Source organism: Hippoglossus hippoglossus, chromosome 21, assembly GCF_009819705.1.
Source record: "Hippoglossus hippoglossus isolate fHipHip1 chromosome 21, fHipHip1.pri, whole genome shotgun sequence".
Taxonomy (NCBI): Eukaryota; Metazoa; Chordata; class Actinopteri; order Pleuronectiformes; family Pleuronectidae; genus Hippoglossus; species Hippoglossus hippoglossus.
In genome coordinates, this window is record NC_047171.1 from 11,192,793 (window position 1) to 11,215,445 (window position 22,653).

The 22,653-nt window shown below is 43.6% G+C and overlaps 1 protein-coding gene across 3 annotated transcripts in view; it reads right to left on the reverse strand.

The window, feature by feature from the left end:
- The window catches only part of igf2bp2a (insulin-like growth factor 2 mRNA binding protein 2a), a 46,539-nt gene extending 23,886 nt beyond the window's left edge, over positions 1–22,653 (reverse strand). Inside the window, exons 1-2 of one of the 3 annotated variants that reach the window (XM_034575090.1) lie at positions 22,106–22,653; positions 20,817–20,877 (exon numbers count right to left, since the gene is read on the reverse strand). In XM_034575090.1, the coding sequence (XP_034430981.1) occupies positions 20,817–20,877; positions 22,106–22,280 (236 nt within the window). In that variant the 5' untranslated portion in view covers positions 22,281–22,653. Of the gene's footprint in view, positions 1–20,816; positions 20,878–21,687; positions 21,841–22,105 lie in introns of those variants that run through there. The other 2 variants (XM_034575091.1, XM_034575092.1) reach the window with 2 other exon arrangements.

The following is a 22,653-nucleotide window of genomic DNA, read 5'->3' on the forward strand; positions in this document are numbered from 1 at the left end:
CCAAATAAGTGCCTTTCGGACCACCGGGTCTGCCCGAGCCCCGCTGCCACACAAAACTCCAGCAAATGCTTCTGTACACACACACACACACAAACACACACACACCGGCCAAGCTCAGACCTGATTCTAACAGATCTGACCACAGGTGGACAACTCTGACTGCACTGACTGAGGACACATTTGAGATCCCATCACTCAGAGGTGTTCTGGAGACACGTGAGCACATCTCTCAGCTGTGTGAATATAAATGCCTCCATTGACGGACTCAGCTGACGCCCTCTGACCCGCTGCAGTTTCACAATGACTCAAAAGCATTTTTTCACTTCTCAGTGTTTCCCAATCATTGATTTATCTGTGGCCTCCAACGCAACATCAACACTGGTCCACACATATTGATGTTCAACTTTTTTTTTCAAATGAGTAAAATCTTATTTCAGAGTGGAGCTGCATGCAGCGCATCGATTCGCTCGGCTCGTCCTGCCTCCTCTCTCTCTCTCACACACACAGACACACACACAGAAACAAACGGACAACAGACACATCTACACAGTCAAACAGGCTAAAAACAACATCGTTTGGTCTTTGTGAACAGAAATGAAACCAGAAACAGAAATGTTCCAATACTGCTGGCAGCATCAGTAATGCCTCCAATAATGCCCGAAAATGCTGGGCCAGGGATTGGTACAGGAATCCACCAATCGGATATCTGGGTTTAAAGTAAACCCAGATAAAATTGCTATTTTCTTCTTTGATGCTACAAAACTGAAGTTACGCTGTTCTGCAACTGGCAAGTACCATTTTCAGAGTGGTGAAGAAGAAGTGATTTCCAGTGGTGCGGTGCTACCTAAGATGTCAAAAATTTGGAAATATTTCACGCTGCAAAGTCCCACAAGTAAGAAAAAAAGGGGGGGGATGCACTTTAGCAGCTATTTACAGGAAGTAATTATTGTGCATTCCTAGATGTATTCATTTGTGTTATTTATCAGTTGTGACATTGTCAAATGTCAAACTAGATATTAAAAGAAGTCTATTGCATTTATTCAATGTGTGTATTTATTAAGAAGCCAGTCCAAACACCAATGACAGCAGTCACCACTTCCATACAGCTGTTAAAATATGATGTACTCTGTATCAGTGTTTATGCAAAGTCCAGGTATCGGAATCTGTATCGGGAAGGGAAAAATGGTATCGGATCATCTCTAGTGTCAATTGGCATAGTTAGCAGGCACCTGAGATCCAATCACAAGTTATCGATAGAAACACATTGAAACCAGCCTGGTGTAAACTGATCAATTTGGTGGGAATCACCCAGAGCGGATGTTAAAACCAGGTCTGATCAGAACCACATCACCTCGATAGAAACCACACTTCACACGTTACCCTCTCGTCTGAGTCTATGTAGCCATCAACACTGCAATAGACTACTTCTCAGCACAAAACCCTACAATTATGAATCTTTATTTCCCTGCTGCCTGTGTCTCTCCATCTGCCTGACGAAGCGCTTTGTTCCCTCTGACGGCCGCGCTTAATGACACAACACACACAGGAAGTCCATATTAGTCCAGCGACGGTCCCAGGGAGGACTTCATCTCACAGCAGATAATTGATGACTTCTGAAATGAAAGATGATCTGGCCTTCGTCCCGTCCATACCGGGCAGATAAAATAGGAAATGAAAACCTCGGCGATCATAAATCACTCCGCCTTGGCCGCGTGATTATGCACCTATTACACGATCATATTACAAGTCCAGTGATATAAACTGACGGCAACACTGCCTCTTTCATGAGTGGCAGTGTGATGCGTCAGTGCTGACTGCAAGATAATGTGATCATCTGACAATCGGCTACATTTGCTGCTACATGTGACGTCCTATTGTTCCTGAGTCATCATGAACTGTAAAGCCCACACCGCTTTCATGTCTTCATCCCGGCCAGGGCGGACAAAGACAAACCTCTCCAGTCTTGAAGTGGAACAGTGCGTTATTATATGGGTCAGTTCGGGTGGGTCGGTCAAATTGTCTGGTGGTCCTTCCACGCCAACCGCAGACTCGTCTAATCTGAATTAACCCAATTTCTAGCTTTGACCCTTAAGCTCTTAAGCGCCTAAATGCTCTGGAATCTCAGCGAGGAAGCAACAAGTCAACAATATTGAGTAAAGCCTTCGCTGTGTGGAAGACGTCTCTCCCTGCTCCGCTTTTCCAACTCTGGCCCACTCCCACTGCGTCCCACACTCTCTGCTGCAGCTGGATTAGCACGGAGCTCAGGCCATCTCTGTGTGGCGCTCCTAAGCACTTCTCGAAAAGGCCCATCCAACTGTTGTGGAGCAGAGATAACAGGATTTGTATGACAGAAGTGTCCGTGCATTATTATTGTCTTTCAGCCTCGAAGGATTTGTCGCTGTTTGTTCTGCAGAAGGACAAATATATCTAATGTGGTTTCTGCTTTCAAAGGCTGCTGCGTTACATATATGTGTATGTGTATGTGTATATATATATATATATATATATATACACACATATATACACACGTATATACTGCAGCAGCCTGTAGCATAGACTTCGAATAATGTTTTTCCATTAAATGTGGCTGTGGTGTATGAGCAATGGCAAAATGCATCAGACCACAAAAGCAAAAAAATGTCACAACGTATTCATGATTGTGTAATAGATTGTGGTGTTTACATCCGGAAAAAGAGGTGATGTTGTCGTCTGCATTTTTTGTTTGTCTGCAAAAACTACTGAAGAATTTCCCACAAACATTGATGGACGGATGTCAGGAAAGAGATTTTGGTGCAGATCTGGATTTTTTTTTTACAGAATACGTTGTGGAGAAGGTTTTACACACAAAATCATAATTGTTGCTTTGAGGGGGAACCTTCAGATTTGGAAAACTTCCCCCTTCTTTACTAAGCTTTAAAATAATTATCACCCAAAGCAGATCTGAAACAAAACAGATTCAATCTTTTGTTCAGCAAAATAAAATAAAAAGATTTTCATGGAAGTAATACTAGTTACCAGAGACAGTTTGCCTCACTATGAATTTCATGAAATTATTTTTATTTGTTCAGGCGTCAAATTCAATCTCCTGTGTGAGAAAACCATCCGTGCATCTGCTCCCTAACCCCATGTATTCTCACACTGATGCTGCAGATTGAACCGAGCTGCCTCTCCACACTCCACGCTGCTGCTAACCACCTCATCTCAGTGTGCAGGGCTCAGGTGCTTGCTTCAGCTTTTCCCTCCCAGCCCTCGGCCGGTGAGAGCTCATCAGAATTCAGCGGGCTCACCTGCCTGCCGGTTTCCCTTCACGCGGCTGTTTTGGCTGCGGCACTGAGGCAGGGAGACACGGGCCGAGAGGCAGGCCGGGCAGGTAGAGACGCACGAGATCAAATGGAAGCCACAGCCTTCCTGCTGACGTGTGTCTGCTCCTCGCTGTCAGCGCTCACTCAGCTGCATCATAGAAAGATGTAAATAAGGAGACGCTGCACGTTGTTTCTTCAGCCGTTACATTTAGCACAGAGTTCACTGAGGAGGTCTATGGCTGCACAGGGACGTTTAAAGCAGATTAATGTCTCGTATCAGGGAAAGATTCAGTGTCACATAATGGGGTTAATTACAAATGATTCAATTTCAATGACTCAGGCCAAGCAAGTCATTTATGTTTGAGATTTACGCAGCGTGAGAGATGATACCGCAGCGTGATGTTAACACTGATTCACACGGGCCTCTGCCACATGAGCGTTTACAGAGGGTGTTAGGATTTTTACCATCAACTCATAGACGTGCACACCAAGAAATAAGAATAAAACAATTACACACACACACAAAAATCAGGTAACGCACATACAGCGTTCTTGGAATGACCAAAGATACTTGCATAGTGTTGTAGGTGTAAAATCATTTTCAATTCTCAGGTGAAATCATCACAAATTAATTTTCAGTCAGCGCTAAAATGCCACGGGGCGCCGGGCTTACACAAAACAAATTTTCTCCCGTTATGCCCATTAAGCCAGTGAAATGAGTATTTTAAAATGTTCCAATTTGCCATCACTGGGACATAATGCATTCCTAACAGAGCGATAACACAGTGACTGAGCCCCTCGGTGCAACATGCAATCACATGTATTTCAAATAGAATCCGGACATTTATATGCAGTACAACATGCATCCATCTAAATACATGTTACAGGAGCACTCTGTTTTCATAGATGGGAACAACAAGTGGGAACTGTACAGCGAGGAGAAAGTGTGATAATGTGACACTGCCAACACAACAACGAAGCATGACTGTTCATGCAGCTGCAGATGCAGATATTTGTCCGTCCATCCATTATCTACACTACTTAATAATTTGATAATAATTATTTAAATGTGTTTACTTTTTACTTTAAAATCAAATCAAATTAAATCTACTCCTGCAAAATCCAGAATCTTTAAATACACTGAGGTTCGTTTCAAACTCTTCAGCTGTCGGACACAAGATTTACACAAAAGCCACTTCTTTGTGTATCTGCAATGGAGATTTTCACATTTCTTCACCACATGTGCAAAATTGCAAACTGGATCGATTATGGCTCCTAAACTAAGTGTTACGTCACAAATGATGCTCACGCTTGCACGTGTTAAGCTGAGAACTAAGGTGAGCGCAGAGAAACGCACTTTCTCCAACAGATGAATGTGAAAGGTGTCAGAATGCACACACGTCATTCTGCAGATGTGATAGTGAAGTAACAATAAGAAAAATATTTTTTTGAGTGTAGGGTAGGGGGGCTATAGCCTCCATAAATATATAGCTATAGACATAGATATAGATACACCAAGAGGACCTGCCAACAGCCTCAAACAATATTATTAATGCTACAGCTACAATAAAACAGTAGAATTAACCTTGTATACCCTAATTACTGTGATGTGCATGTTACATTATGTTTAATCCTGCACTGAAAAAAAAAAAGAAAACTGTTGAACCAACCTAAAAAAATGCTTCAGTTGTTAGCACACAAAATGATTAAGGTTTGTTCAACTAAAAGGTTAACAAGTTGCATTTCTTTAAGATGGTGCACAGGTTTCTTTTTTCAGGCTGTACCTCTATAAAATAGTTTCTGAAAATCCTGCAAACTCAGGCAAACAATTCAATCCTTTTAACACACCGAGCCACAAAATAAAACTGAGACACAATCACACAAAAAAACCTAATAAAAAACGCACAATGATAGTAAAAATAATAGAAGGCTGAGTGAAGAGGACTTGCAGAGTCGTGTGCTATTGTTGCTCTGTCTTGTCCTGCACGTATCAAACCCACGCTGCTCCTTCACTAACTGAGGACTCCTCTGAGACCCCGTCACAAAGCACGCAGTCAGCACTGTCACTGACAGGCACACAGCGAGCCTACAGGGACACAACTGACACGCAATCGCAATCACACACACACACACACACACACACACACACACACACACACACACACACACACACACACACACACACACACACACACACACACACACACACACACACACACACACACACACACACACACACACACACACACACTTGTACAGCCAGGCTAATGTACAGCAGACTCTCCTCCTCAGAAACACACCCTGAACTATTTTCTGTGTCTTTCTCGCTCACACACACCTCAGTGCTAATAGCTACTGACGGGTGGGTACCAGTTCATACTGCGGTGCTGGTGGGGGTGCTGGTGGTGCTGGTGGTGCAGTGTGGGTCCGCTGCTAGCTGCTCCTCATGGCTGCTTTATGTTGAGTCGTGCAGCTTGTTCTTTGGGTCTCATCCTTTAATCTGCCAACCATACTGTAGCTGCAAGGCTGAGCACGCCTGCCATATAGGTGCAGGTCCCTGCAGGGTTAACCTGGATCAATACTGCACGCACATCACTCAACATTACGCAAGACTGTTTGCCTGTCTGTCTCCAGCCCCTCTACTGTCTGTCGCTCATCGGCCCCGTCTAACGGCTCCCACCAGCTCCCTCTGGAGAGTGAGCTTTACTGGTTCTCACTCACACACACACACACACACACACACACACACACACACACACACACACACACACACACACACACACACACACACACACACACACACACACACACACACACACACACACACACACACACACACACACACACACACACACACACACACACACTCTCCTCGCTCCCCTCCCACTGTCAGCAGGGAAGTTAGCAGAGAGGGAAAACACATAGAGGAGGTGAGTCAGAGATTCATCCTATGAGAGAGACAAACACACCGGTGGTGCTGGTCAATAAGCAAAATATTTGAAAAACACTCCTGTCAGTCACAGCTGCTTTTTCACTGAGACGTCCTCACCCTGAAAAACAAAGCCACAGGAAACGCAGAAACACACACACACTAGGTTTCTGAAACGCAGAGTGGAGAACATGGTCGGGCCGGGAGACTGCCTGACACATGCATGTGGTTTAGAATAAGTTTAATTAAAGCTGCGTGTTTGCCTTTAATTACGGAGCCTCTTAAAATGGCTGCTGGTGAGATCAAGTCTGTTTTAAAAGCAGTCGACTCTCTCAATGTGTTTCCTTTTAAATGTATTGTTTTGAATATATTTAAAATCTTTTGGGGAAATCCGACCTGCTCACACATCTGTACTTCTGTAGCCAGCATCAGGTGTCTCAGCCTCATTGTCGTGTTTGCATTTATTTATTTATTTTTATTGCTGCCTTTATGATAAAAAAACAATACAAGACTTTTGATGTAATAATTGTAATTTTATGGGAGCAAACGCTTATTTAAGTTGTAATTTAAAGGAGCAAGTAGAAATAAAAGTAATTGTATAATTACGATGGTTGTTTTATTATTTATATTTAGAGAGAGATAAAAACAAATCAGCTGAAAATTAATAGTCAACCATTTTACTATTAATAATTTCTTAAATCAAAGATTTTGCTGGTTCTCAGTCTTCAATGTTGAAGATTTTGTATATTGAATATTTCGGACTTTTGCTGCTGGTCTAACAAAATAAAAACACTTTTTTCAGTGTTTCTAACATTTTATAGCTCATATAAAAATTATTAATGAATCAGCAGATGAACTAATAATACAAAATAATTGTGAGTTGCACCCCTGAAATAATTATTTCAACGTGTCAGCACATTTGAAATAATGTCCTGATGTTCAATAATAATTAATGTGGGAAAAAATTCAAACTAACTAATGATCAATTATCTTTTTATCAAAAACTAATTAATTTTGATTGCACTTTGGGTGAGTTACTTTACATAAGCAGATTTAATATCACAAATCATCAGAACACCCGAAAGAATAACAACACAAGTAAAGAAAGAACAAAGTGATTGATAAGAACAGAATAAAAAACATTAAATGAATTTCACATTAACCCACTTTGACTGTGTACAAGTGGGTGAAGTCTAGTAAAGTGAATAAAGTGCAGTGACCCTGATAAGCCATCGAGAGATAAAGAGGGAGGTGGGATTATCTATATAGGACACACTTGTGCGGGACAGGGGGACAGCACAAACGGGTTTAAGGTTAAAATGACATCATCAGGCAGCTCTGAGCAGAAGAGAGACAGACTTTTATTCACTGCCTGCGGAGGACGAGCACAGAGTGCACGTGCACTTTAAAATGTGGACGGCAAAAACAACTCAGCTGCGTTTTCTTTACCGTCGCCTGCAAAAGAGCAGTTTTATTGGTTCTGGGCGTCCAGCTCGACGAGGGGTGGAGTCACATGGATAAGAGCCTCCAATACATTAATTACATTATAGTGCTCCTCCCAAAACCTTAGATCATCTCGTGTCACATGACCCACAAGTGGCTGAAGTGGCATTATCCCTGTCAGACTTTAATCCTGAGGCTAAAATGGCTCCTGACCTACTCTGTGAAATGAGGCAGGGGGCTGGAGAGCAAGGTTGGGGTTCGGTGCGATGTGTGCGTGTGTGTGTGTGTGTGTGCGTGTGTGTGCGGTGTAGCTGTTGTTGTTGATGTTATCGTGGATAAGGACGGCAGTGGCTGTCTTTAGGAGGATGCCTGTGTGCTGTGTGAGAATGTAATATGCTAATTCAATTATCCGAGACACTCACAGGGGTGTCAGAGCCGATCAATACCCAATCAATACTTGAGTAAATATTCCGAGCCGATGTCGATGGCTCAAGTTAGAGAGCCTGAGCTGCACAGCAGAGGGGGCGCGGCTAGAAATGCTGCTGTTGTATGGGCAGCATTTAAGAAGATCATAACGCCACCTAGTGTTTTAAACCATCTTGGACCTTGCGAGGGCGATGCTGATTTAATATATATATTAAAGTTAACGTTCTCTGATCAAATGTGGGTGAAATGGTGTTTATAAACAACCCTATCTGGTTTTATTCCAGTCGCAGTTAACATCACAAACGCACAGAAAACTGAGGTGCTCTCTCAGCTCGCCGTCTCGCCAATTTAGCACGTTCCCCCCAAGTGTCACATTTCTATCACTGGATGCCGATTAAAACCGGTGTCTATTGCAGAGTCATTGGACCTGGGAGCGAATGCTGATTGTAGCCATTCCCATTGGCAAGCCAGATGTTAGTGGATGTTAGTGGATGTTAGTGGGTTTTTAAGACCAGTGGAAAAGGGGCTTTTGGGAGACAAGCTACTGCAGCACACGTGTGGGTAAAGGACATTATTGGGAGGAGTGCCGCTCTTCATTTGTTTGACATTTTGTGTAAAAAATACTAGAGCTTTACAACTTATTCAAGCGTTCGCGGACATTAGCTTTCTAACCAACATTACGTTACCCTTCTGCCCCCCACTCTCTCTCCCACTCGGACCACCATGGTCCTCCCCCAGACTGATGTCCACTTCACCCCTCCTCCATCGCCCCACTCACCCTCTTAGACCTCTGCCCAGCTTTTAGCATTTCTCAAACTTATCAGTTGGTGGAGTAAAAAAAAAGTAAGTAATTGTGGAAAAGGCTGATGTGAAGGTGTGTTTCTGTCTCTTATATACGTATGACTAGAAGTCACTCAGTAGAGCCAAACGTCTGCCAAGTTGATGTGATTCATCAACTATTGAAAGCAAACAGTAGTACGATTTAAGAAAAAATAACATATCAGGGTGGAAATTTCAAAAATCCAGGAACCAAACGTCTGTCAAAATGCATTAGCTTTTGTGCGGGAGAAGCAGAAATTAAAGCATAACCTTTTCTTTGTAGGATTTCCTCCAGCTCAAAATCAAAAACTAATAACAATTTGACGAGATCTCTTCACTGCGTCCAACTCCCCCTCCACACAAGACACACCAAAACAAATCTGCGAGCCTTTACAGGCCGGCTGCTTTCATCGTTCCTGGCAGAAGACACGCGAGGCCGGTTCCCCTCTTTTAACAAACACCCTGTCTAAGTTGAGGGCTTTTTTAGAGAATGAGCGCTGGTCTTAAAAAGAAAAACAACCGAGCGCTTTGAAAAGTACTGAGTCAGTGCGACATCCTGGCAGGATCTGAGCATGTGGCACACACAAAGCAGCGATATATTACTCATCCCAATCAGACTTCATCATGGAAAAGGTTAACATCTGTAGTGCTGGATAGCATCATATGGAGATGAGCAGGAAGTAGCCAGTTAGGTATATAATTATATACTTTTCTGATGGCATTTCGTTTTTTTTGCATTGGCATTTAATTCAAATCAGAGCCAATCTGTGTGTGTCGTGATTCACCGGTTGTGATGACGCGTGCCGACGGGAAGGAAGCCAACGCCGGTGCCCTCTGAACGCCTGTGGTGACCGCGCGTCCATCAAAGGGCGCAACAGTTGCACACAACAGAAAGGGGTAGAACAAACAACAAGCCCTGTTAAATTATACTTTTCTTCAAGTGCAGCACATATTTGATGTGTCATCCTCGCCCGGCTCCACATCCACGCCACCGCCGCCCCTTTGACATTAAACCCGCCTTTGAAGCCTGTCATTCTATATCTCTGTAATTTATTCTCCCGCAACGGCGAGCGACCGGAAACCCGGGCCGCCTGGAGTCACTCCTCACACCACTTAAAACAAAACCCATCTTAGCAACCATCTCTGAAATGAACTGTTGCCTCCCGCTTGGGGAATGGAAGGCACACAGAAGCACTCTACACACACACACACACACACACACACACACACACACACGTAATGACATGGACACGTGCACACGCACAGCTCTACTGCAGTCGAAGAATTCCAATAGCTGTAACCACAAGTCTACTAAGAATAAAATGCCCGTCTCTGTTACACTATCTGATAGGGTGGCTCACATTCAGCTTACAGCACATAACATTCAGTTGTACAGTTATTTACACCCGCTCGTGCTAACAAACAGCCGGCTTCTTTCTGCACCGCCACGCTGGGCCAGGGGGAGGAGTGACATTGTGAGCTGCAGGGAGGCGGGAGGTGGAGAGGCAATCTAGGTGGTACACATGACACAAAGCATGCACATGAGAGGAGGAGAAGGAGGAGGAGGAGGAGGAGGAGGAGGAGGAGGAGGAGGAGGGAGGGAGGTGGAGGGGAAGACAAGCAGGAAATGCTGCAGTGTAAAGAGTGTGACTTTCCCTGGAGGTGAACTGCAGCTGCATCTTGTGGAATTCACCAATCGGTAATATTGGAAATCACAGAACGAGCGTGTGTCGATGTTCAGTAAATGTTTCAGTGAACCAGTTTTACTTTGCTCAACGGGCAGAGACCCCATTCACTTTTGCAACCCGCATGCATGGCTGCTTCAGCATCAAATATTTACCAACCTTGTGCGCTGAAGCTGTCCACGTTTCTCCGCTTTTGACTTTAGGTTCTTTCTTTTTTATTTAAACAAGATTGTGCTATCTGCTGTGGACGCACACTTTAATTTGAATTGGGACTGTGTCAGCGTGCGCTTCATTTAACCTGACAGGGACAATCAATTCATCAGTCAGTGTCATCATGTTTGCACGTGTGCCACAAGAGGTGCTGCATTGCTTTCTGGGAAAAACCAGCGTGTCCGCAACTGCTGAAAGCAGATGGCAGCAAGAAACGTAAAGAACGAAACACACACGCCCAGTCAGTGAGTCAATCAATCAGCTGGTATCTTATAGCGACTCGTGACATTTGGCCAGTTTTATGTCCTGTTTTACACGTGAATAGAATCAATTCAATAACAAGAGCAGAACAAGTTATAAACCTCAGGATATACTCGTCCTCGTGCACAGTGGTGCACTGCTACCACAGCAGCTACTGCGCCCGTGGGAAATCCTGAGTATGGGCTGTTTAGAGAGACATGCACAGATTGAACACTTCACAATAAAATATTCTGCTCCTCCAGGGAAATATTAGTGAAGGGTCAGCAAGATAACAACTATTTACAAACAGCCTGTTTTTCGCATTCTGCTCCCGGCTTTGTGCAGCTCTGCAGTGGCTGCAAGAAAATACCCCCCTCACCACAACCTGACGTTCGGTGTGATAAAATCAAAAAGGACTCCCACAGGGTCCTCCCCCCTCCTCCCTTCTATTCTTTCTCTTTCTTTCCGTCGTCTCTCTCGCAATCTCCCTCTCTCTTTTGCGCATACATGCTCTGTCTGTCTCTCACACTGCGACTGACTGGGCACTGGCATGTGCTGGGTCACTTGGCAGAGAGGCAGGCTGCTCTCTCCACAGCACCTGCCCTGCCCACATTACGCCACTCATCTCTGGGCTCAGCGAATCATAGGCAGGATCAGGCACAGCTGTGTTGAATAACACAGACATATCGCTATTGCCAAATATTACTAAACACTACACCTCTGGTGAAACTGTCAAACGCTGCCAAGGCTCCGTTCTGAAGGGCACAAGAGGGGTTATCGATGTGGACTAAAAGATGAACACCTACATGACATGTATTTATCACATATATGCATATTTAATGGCCAGATATGAGAGTTGTTTTGGAATGACCAAACCCACATATTCACCATTCCACAAGACACCCACCAATATGGATATAATCTATCATGTTATAGAAAGAATTTCCAAGCGAGGCTACAGAAATTTATAAAACATAAAAACACACTCGCAGCAACAGTTGAGCGATAACCAACAGCACTGGGATTTACTGGGGCAAACCTGACACCTACCGTCAAAATTCTTCAGAAGTGAAAGAGAAAGCGGGAACGGTGAGGGTGCAGGTTAATGTGAATGTTTCTCATCTCATCTGGAGGAATAGAGCTGCTTGTTTCCCAGAAGTACAATCTAATGTGATATTAAAGCTGCTAACCTTAAAGAGCAGTGCGATAAGGTCGGAGGGAAATGCACGTTTCCATGGCTTTAATGTGTAGTTGAAATTGTTAAATTAAGTTTTTTAGAGAGAACAACCAAGTCAATGGTCCTTAGGTAATAGGAGTTAAACCTCTGCTTTTAAACCATGTAAAGTCCATTATTTGTGAATCTAGAATGAATCCTTCTGATTGTGGGCTGGAATATTTCTTTGAGACGTTAAACTTTAATGTCAAACTCTAATGGAGAGGTTACATGTAGTTAACCAGGGTAGAAACCCAGGGAGATGAAATCAGATGATGGGTCAATAGAAGTTAAGATAAAGGGCTGGTGTAAGAAAAAAAAAAGATGATTTCTGAGTCTCTTAGTCTCACACGTGCAAACAGAACTCCTCCTGTTTGTGAGTAAATCTGCCATCGTCTGTAGAGCGACCAGTAAAAGCACTGGGAGCCACTAGCAGCGTCTCACGTCCTGCTAGAGAACCTCAGCCAGAGGGGGAGGAAATGCTGCCCTCTATCAGCCCCTCATTTCTCCCCCACACAGGAGCAGACACACAGCAACTCGGAGGAAAGCCGTAAGCATGCGCGGGCCATGCACGTGTCTTTGGAAGTCATGGAAGTCCGCTCCGTGTCTTCCTCTTCCGTCAGAGACAGTGCGAAACAGAGGAAACACAATGGTCAGACTGTGCTGCAGGTCGGGCCGGAGGCTCAGCTGTGCGAGGACCTTACTGTAGACGACTTGTTCTGTCCAGAAGTGTGTGTGTGTGTGGGGGGGGTGTTCCAGCTTCCGTTGCATCCATATGGAAACGGATGGAAATGAGGGCTCAGTGTGGGTTTATGAATAAGAAAGGTCACAAAAGGGCTGCGACTGTGACATAGACGGACGGCCCACTCAGCAGTTTTCCCTGCTTCGCTTTTTGGAATGAAACTCAGCACTTGAACATTTCAGCTTCACACAGACACTTGTATTGAGGCACCTTGCTAGGTTATGTATTCCCCGTCGTAAAATCAGCACCCTGACCACTGCGCCGCCCATATAGTGAGAGCCACCAATACACAGTCGGACTGCAGTGTGGGGCTTTCAGCTATAACTGGTAGGCAGTCTCCACTCTCCGAGGACTGGGTGAAATTACAGGGTCCCCCCCCCCCCCCCCCCCGACTGACAGCAGCTCATAAGAAACTTAAGCTGTAATTATAGGATTGTGACCGTGATATCAAAAGATGTTATAATGATCAGTTGTGGGGTGAAACTCAGGGTGTTGTATGCAGCAAACCCAACTTTTGTTTTTAAGCTTTTAGCTTCTGTAATGCGGAGGACTTTGGGTTCATTTTCTGAAAGCCTTCGCCGCTCCACTATAACTAAGCAAAACACTCAAAACTGGTTCCTATGGCAACGTGGAGAACCTAACCTGGAACTGTTGGAGTTGAATACAGCGCGAGCTGTAAACACACGGACACACACGTGCGCGCGCGCACGCACGCACGCACGCACACGTACAGAGGCACAATGGCAGAGTTTTGGTCTCCCATCAAGATGCTGTAAATGTCACAAGACTGTACCTTTTGACATTTGCTGCTTCAAAGACAGATGACGCATATGTCAAGAGACATTCCTGCAGTTGCATAGCAGGAATAAAAACACTCCATGCATGTTAGTTTTTTAATTAAAGCATTTGTGGAATTCCCTGAAAGCAGGGGCGGGTTTAAAAACAGAATGGGGGCCAGAGTTTTAAAGAAGGGGGGCTGTTTATAAGTGTCAAAATTTAAGAAGATCAAATAAAATCTCTTGTTTTTGTCAATAATAAATGGTACATGATTAGAACTAATTTTGATTCTTGAGTGTAATAAATGGATGCCAAATTAAAAATATATATATATATATATATATATATATATATATAAATGTCGGAGTCTCTCTTTGTCTGCCGCTCATCTCATCGACTTCATACTTGGCTTGAATGTGTGGCTGACGACCTGGTGAAGTGCAGTGTCGACCATTTTTCCCAGAAAAAGAGATTCCTCCATGTGTTTTAAAATGCACTTGATGTAACCATGGTAATAAAGTGAACTGAGATGCAAATCTTTGATGATGTCACTGATGACATCAACATATGTCATGCTCCAGCTTGATGCGCACTGAGAACTAGTTGCTTTTGTAACTGCAAACTGCCTAGAGGCAGAAAAAAAAGAGACACAGACATGTAAGAGGCTCCACTGCTCCTACAGAGAAGCAAGGCACCCAGTTTGTTTGTGGCCATTTTATTTCTCTTTTAAAGTCCTTTTTGTGGTCATTTTGTGTTTCTTTGTGGTCATTTTGTCAACTTTATGACATGAAATGTTAACAATCACTTTATACCTGGGTTCGGCCCAGGATGCCTTGGGTGTGCACCCAGCAGGCCTGTCCAGTAATCCATCCATGGCTCTAAGAAGCTAAAGAGAGGGGCTGTCAGATTGGAGCTTGGGCCTGTGTCCCCCATGACCACTCCTCTGGCTGGGCCCCTGGCTTTATATAAGCAAGATAAGAGAGTGAGAAATGGATGGAAGGATGGAAAAGGTCAGGAGGAAGAGTTTAAAAGGACCATTTGACCTGGGGAGAGCTTTGCGCCAACAGTATTCCCAGCACGAGGCTCTAAGCCAATGTCTGCTTCAAGAGCCTCGCTTCCAAGCACTCGAAGTGGGATTGGCTGCGTGTGAGCATTTACAGCCGACAACTCACTCCGTGCTGCGCTCTGATTGGCTGGTTAGCCGTACCCACCATATTCATTTCACCTGTTCAAGACCAATCAGAGCTCTAAAGTTGCACATGGGTAGCAGGGTTGTCTGGTGTAAGGAGTCGGCCTGCGTGAGCAATGCCACCTGCTGTGCGCCTCAGCTGCCCACCCTTCCATGGAGACCACACCCTTGGGTGCCCACTGGGAACACTGGCACACGGAGGAGCGAGAAACACTAAACTTTACATCCGGTATGTAGCTTTCAGCCGGGAGTCACGACAGATTTTCTATTTCTGCGGTATCATCCTCAAGCTGTGTGTGAACATATCTACACGAGAAGCAGACTGAGCAAAAGAGCAACGTAGAAATGGAAGAAGAGACAAAGCAGCTGTTACATCTTCAAATTACCCCCACCTCCCCAAAAAAGAACTTGGGTACAAACTGCTCGACTCACAATCAGGATTTATAATTCATTAAATATTCATCTGCAGCACATTTAAGTTTCTGGCAATTAATCAAACGCTGCTTAACAAAACAGCGTCCTCAAACATCTGCTCAAGACAATTCTTCCTTTCGAGGATTTTTTTTTTTATACAAAACAGAAAAATAGGTGTCTCGTGCACCTGGTGAAGAGGCGTGCAAGAAAATGAACTAATGCAAAAGGACAAGTTGAACTCTCACAGGTTGCTGGCAGTGAATTTATTAGAAATACAGTGATACTAGTATTTCTATGTAGAATGTCTGATAAATTCTGACAGAATGTGGGTGTTCATTTTATTCTTGACAAACCGAAGCTGACCCCACTGAGCCAGATTCTCTCGTCAAGAAAAGGGAAACAGCATCAATGGCTCAGTTCAAGGAGTCCTAATGGCTCTCATCTCTAATCACTGAGGGGTTATCTTACTTCTGCCATGAGCTGTCTCTCCATTACTCTCATCATTCAATCATACAATCTTGAGAGAGGTATCTTGAAAATGTTGGGATCACAAATAAAAACGCAGGCAGAAAAAGCGCGCCCTTATTTTCCTACTTGGATGAATGGTGTTTTTCTCAGCTCAAACTGCTATTTGTCACTGACCGGACACATCAGCAATCGCTGCTCCAGTTCTGTCACTTCCCTTAAGGCCAAACCATCTCCAAACTGTGCACGCTCACGATTAACTTCTTTCGGTTCATTTCAGTGACTTCAGCAGGAAAAGAAATGTGAGATTTTTGGGGTTTCCAGTGTAGAGACAGGAATCCTCCTCTTCCGGACCACACCCTGCACACCTCGTCGCTGCCACTCCTCCGAGTCGCCGAGCTGATTACTTAACTGCTGCTCGCAATCAATGCACTGCTGCTCCAATGCATTAGTCATGCAATAGGTTGGAGTGGAATGTGAACGCCGGCTTACTGAGAATTGGATCTCTACTGTTGCTGCGGTGATGTACAGCACACACGAGTGTCTGGTTAGGGAAAAAAAGAAAGAGAAAAGGTGTTTCCAGCGCTCAGTGAGCTTAAACAGAAATCCCACCGGTCTGAAAGACACACAGTGAATCGACAATTCTCTCACATCTAATCTCCTTGCTCCCCTCAAGCTATGTGCTCAGTTGCACTTGCAAATCAGTTATCACTTCGGGAGAGGAACACACTCCTGCGCTTTTGTGGAAAAGTTGATAATTGCTATATAAATTAAGCAGTGTTGTAGAATTTCAATGCAATGGCTTCCACAAGCCCGAAATAAAAGCCCTTAGATTAAACAAGACAAGTAAATAGTGATTTTTCCTAGAAGTGCTGATGGAGAACTATCTCATTTGATTCATTCGTCATCCTCATTTTTACAGCGAAGAGGACTCAGCCAAAGACACATGAAGCATCCTCCTGTTCAACATGACTCAAAAGCCTGAGACGGACCAATCGAGAGTGGAAAAGACTCCAGATATGCTCTTTAAGGCGGAAAATGAACAGAGCTGAGGGACACTTTTGGCTCCTGCTCCTCAAAACAGATGCTTTCAGTGCGACGCCTCCTCACACACAGGTGAGAGGAGACATGAGGAGTCAGGGGAGAGGGCACAGCGGATGTGGCTCCAGAGGGGAGCCGGGTGCAGTGACTCCAGCCATCGCTCCGGACCAAAACCTGAGCCTGGGCTGGAGAGCTTCCCCTTCACCCGCAGATCAACTGGGGAGTATTAATGGATTCGGAGTGGATCCACTGATGGCTATCATATTTCACTGTTTTGACTCAGCGTGCACTGACTACCCAACACAAGCATCTGCATGTGCACCGCTGTGGTGCAATGCAGATGTTTACACCCATGTCTTGGTTGGTAAAATCCTTTTGTATAAGGGGAAAAAAAAGCTCTTGGGATCAATTTAGCTCGATCCAGCAACAGTTTGATTTGAGGTGATTGTGATGGAGCTTAATGGAGTGAAATGCCTCCTGTTTTCTTCCTATTTGACAATGTTTTCAATTCAGGTGAAGTCAGAGGTGGACGGTAATTATAAGGAGCTGGTTGTGTTACTCTCAACTGCTACACAAGCAGGTAAACAAATCTGTGTTTATACCACAACAACAACAGTCTTGACACGTTCAATACAGATAAAGTGAAAATTGATCATATCCACAGCTCACGCTAGTCACTCTGTCCACATCCTCTTAACATATTTCAAAGTCGCGCTGCATTTTATCCGTGTAGCACCAGCATCATCTAACACCAAGTCACACCCTGTACACAGATACTCACCACAGGATTTAACACAGTAACTTAATAAGCATGAGAAAACTATTGTTTCTTTTATTTCAGATTTCTGGATTCAAAAAAAGCCTCCATTAAAAACTTCCTGAGCAAAAATGTAAAAATGGTATTTAGGTTCAAGGAAATGAATGTATTCTTTTTTTTTTTTTACTCTTTTTTATTCTTCCAATCAGAACATAAATTATATAAGTAATGGTAATGAGTAATAATAATCAAGTTATTATATTAACAATTCTAGGTCAATATATTTGTTTTCTCTACTTTGTTCTCTAAAGTCTTATACATCTGTTAATTGCTATCATTATTTGCTTTATATATCTTTTTGGACTTGTCTTTTGTACCTTTTATTTAGTTTTTCTTTTCTAAAACTTGTATTTCTAACATTGTACATCTAATCTTGTTTCATTTATATATGAATAAATCTGACTTGTCTCAAAAAGTTCACACTTTCAATGTTTATCAATCTTATGTGATTATAAAAATCAACATACATGTACCTGAAATATGATTTTAAGTTTTTACTCGCAAACAAAATGAATTAATGTGAATGTCAGTTTTCTCAGTACTACATTAGAGCAATATTCAAGTGATCAAATCAACCCCTTTTAATAGAAATAACTGTATTAATATTTTATAACCTAGTTTTAAACATTTCCAATAATGTGCAATTAATTATTCTGAATTTTCCATGATAAGAAATATATAAAGCTTTTACAACTAAAACCAAAAAAGACAACTTTACTTCTTATTGAATTGCTCCAAATACAATTGTGTTCAGGTTGGTGTCTCTGAAACTATTTTAAATGTCAAAATATGAAATATATATCAGTGAAATAACATTTAGAAGATGATTAAGATATTACAACCTGTACAAATAGGTTTATTCTGTGCATTTTTGAATGACCTATTTAATAGCATTTAACAAGGCCCAGAAAAACAAAACAAATTACAAAAATACAATAAATTACAAATCTTGATAAGTCCTCATTGTCATTACGATAAGTTGTCATTACAAACAGACATCATTTGATTGTTGATCCCATTATGCCTGTTTGAAAACTTTACACAACTTAACACAACTAAAATATATTGTATATATATCAACAAACAGCAGCTGAAACTACAGCAGCTCCACAAAACCAAGAGAAGCCGCAGCAGGCCTGAAGGTGCTGAGCTCACACACTGCTCACATAAATGACTGAAACTCATTGGTTATATTTGTTACTTCATGTTAGCAACCATATATATATTTAAAATCAAATGCATAAGAATAAGAACAAGATTCATATTATAATTGAAATGGGTTGTTTAGAAATAACATAAATTAGGGAAATGTAATTTGAGTGTTTCATTATTAAATGCAAATTGTTTTCCTTATAATGCCTGGTACCACAGACTAACTCATAAAAATCGTTATTAAAAGAATTAATTTGCATTTGCTATATGAATTATGACAGTTACATTCTACACTCTACAGGACGAAAATACACATTTTAAGCTTTATACGTTTTTTAAAAAGTTAGTATTTATGCTATAAAAGACAAATAGGCCAAAACAGATAGTGTAAAACTGTCACGAGGTTTAAAAATGAAATGAATTTATCAATTAAAAACACATTTGAGCTAAATAATGTGAAGTTACGCCTCCACGTGTCATTTCGCCCACTTCACACACAGAGTTTCAAAATGAACACCTGTACGTGCCCCGCGCTGCACGCACGTCCACAACACTAACATGGCGAGGGTCGTCGCCTCACAGGCCCGATCACAACACGCACGCGGGTTCCACACGCAACGATTTGGACCCACGCACCGACATTTGCTCCCATCTGATTCCGCCCTGCAGCGAGCAGGCCCATCATGGCAGCCATTATGAGGCTCTCCCAACATTTGCCATGGCCTACGTGCACATGAAGAGTGGGGAGTGGCGCAAGGCTGCTCTCTGCACCATGTTGCGCGTTGCAGCTGAAAGAAAGCGGCTCTCAGATCGAGCCACATCACAGCAGATCGTTCACTGCACATTTTCAACATACACACTTTCTTTGTATTTCTGATCCGCAGCGTTTTTGCACACGTAGCCACAAGAGCGAGCAGGGAAAGTGTAGCCTGCACTCGAGGGGGAGGACCATGCTGGAAACGCATAAAGTGTGGGTCACGTGTTCCTCCGCAAGGGGCTTGAATATTTACCTTTTTGTCACGCAATGTAAGTCCCCCCCCCACCCCCCTGCTGCCGAAGGCATTGTTAAAGGAATGTCCTGCAACTATACGTGTAAGTGCGGACATAGGATCCACAATCTGGTGCCTTTTTAACGCATTACGCACGGAAAACGCTGCCTGTTTTAATTTTAATAATTATTATCATTATTTCAGGGGCTCATTAGCAGCAACAACATGTGTTGTGTTTGTAAAGTCAGGATGGTACACAATTGCAAAACAACATAGTAGTGACGGGATTTCTGAGCAGGCCCTATATACGTTAGCTCACACACCACCTCTCGCTTTGCTGTGTCTCACACACACACACACACACACACACATACGTATGTAACCAGGGGAGAGGCTCAGCTGATTGGTATGCATCTCATCGTACATTGCAGTGTTACAGTCAATACGGAAACTTAGACGCCTACATGTAGGGAACACAGATCCATTTAGATATACGTGTGCAGCAGCCAATTGGAAAGTTTGATGAATGTATATGTAATACATGAGATTTGATTATTGCCTGCCTGTGTGATTATTGCCTGCCTGCGTGTGTGTGTGTGTGTGTGTGTGTGTGTGTGTGTGTGTATCCATGTTGTACAGTGGGATAGGCCCTTCGCTGCTGCAGATCACGCGATAATGGCAGCAGCCACCGTGTGTTCTGCGGATGTCGGGACTAAACTGTTTCCCTTGCCGCTTTCTTACCAAGCAATTGCACAACTTACAGAGGAAATAAAAACAAACAACAAACAACAACAAAAGCGTGGTAGAGATCACACACAGAAGCAGATAGAGAGGGGGAAACGTGCTTGCTATATTTCTCGGCGGAAGCCTACAGGTCACACACAGTCTGCCATCGGGCACAGTGGTATATGAGGCGTATGGGCGTATGATACAATGTGAGTGGGTACGTGTGTGTAGGCCTACCGTAGTCTTTTGGGAACAGAGTAGTCTACCTCTATCACCTTCCCGTGCAACTCAACTTTACCTGTAAGGATGAGAATGGATAGTGTAAGAGAAGCTGTGCGTTATGACAGCAATAATGCAGGCTGCTGCTGGTGTGTAGGCCTCCACCATGCAACACTTTGAAATCACTTCACCCAAGTAGGTGCGTCCCCATTCAAACAGCCTGCCCCTGCTCCACGAGGAGGGCGCTTTACGCATGACACGCACGCCTAAACTCTGCATGTTTACACCAAAACAAGTACAATGGGCCATTTTTGTATGTGCAGGGTCACAAATGGAGGGGGGTCGGCGGCCAAATGAAGCATGATAAGGTTATATATACATAGTGTATGTGAGGGGGGAATGGGCAGCCATGCTTTCCACTCCCACAACCCTCAGTGCAATGAGGGGTGTTTTTTTTCAGCTCCCAGTAAAGAATGCAACACGTAAAGAAGAGATGGTGAAAGGAGGATGACTTGTCCTCTTTTTTTCTCCGCTGTACAGTGGGTTAATTCTCCTGCCCTTTTAGAAGCAAATTGCCTTTGAATTTGCCTTTGATCCACTCCTCGGCGAAGCTTGCAACACGAGTGTTTTTCCCCCCTCTCGTTACTATTACGAGTGGCCTGGCGCAGCACGGAATTAGCGTCTCACCTCGTCCCCCCCTCCAACTCGGCTACCTGTTTATTAGCTCTTTTCCTCCGGACCCCCGTGACCCACCTCCACGACACCTCGTAAAAACATGCCCAGACACCGGGGGAACACGGATCCGGCAAGTTTTCCGCGCTCGCATCGCCGTGCCGCCTTTAATAAAATCAGGATAAAAAATAAGTGAAAAATAATTATGCCTACCCACCGAAACCAGTCGCACCATCCCATACATTCCAGCGGGGCGATTTGCGAAGTAGCGCCCCGCACCATCGGAATCCCCCCTCGATATTATACGTTAAATGTTGCGCGTAAATGTGCGTTCTCGTGTCTTTTTTCTCTTTAAGGGGCAAAACGAAGCCCCGAGTGTGTCCCCATGCTATCGATCATATATCCGATTCCTGTTGGGAGAGCGTGTGCATGACTGAGCGTTCATATAAACTCTCATGGCACGAAATAAAAACACAAGAATAGAAAAAGAGGTTTAGCAATGATTCAGTATTTCACAGTTTCGCACAACATGCGCTCTTTATTTATTTTTTTAACGGATCTGGCAGTTTCGGATTCGTCTTCCTCCTCTGTCACCACCAGCCAGCATCACTTATCATAAAAAAGCCAACACTTACCAGAAAGAGTCTCTATCGCCTTTATGGCCGAGTTCTGATCGGGGAAGTCCACAAAAGCATAGCCGGATTTCAGCAAGACCTGCTCGGCCACTGGCAGCTTCCTTTCCCCGAAGAGCTGCTGCAAGTCCTCGACAGTGACCGAAGGACTTAAATTCCCAACATATAGTTTGTTCATGATCTGAAAAAAGGAGGAAATTAAAAAAAATCTCCAAGGGGTGTCAGGTCTTGTGGAGTGAGAGAGCGAGAGGCGATGATCAGGACAGTAGAAAAAAAATAAAGATTAAGATAAAATTAAAAAAAATAAAATTAGGGGGAAACAATCAGCTGGGATTTAAATAATAAAAATAAAAAATGCAGCAATCACCCCCCAGCAAATAACCTAGCAGTATGCGACCCCCCAGCACCAACTCTGGCCCTGGTCAAACTCTTTTAACAAGGACTGGGGGGGAGAGAAAAAAGTGTCGTTACGACGCTACTCTGGAGCCAACAAGCACCGCCTCTTAATAAAATCTCCCTTAAAATCACAAGAAAACACACACACACACTGT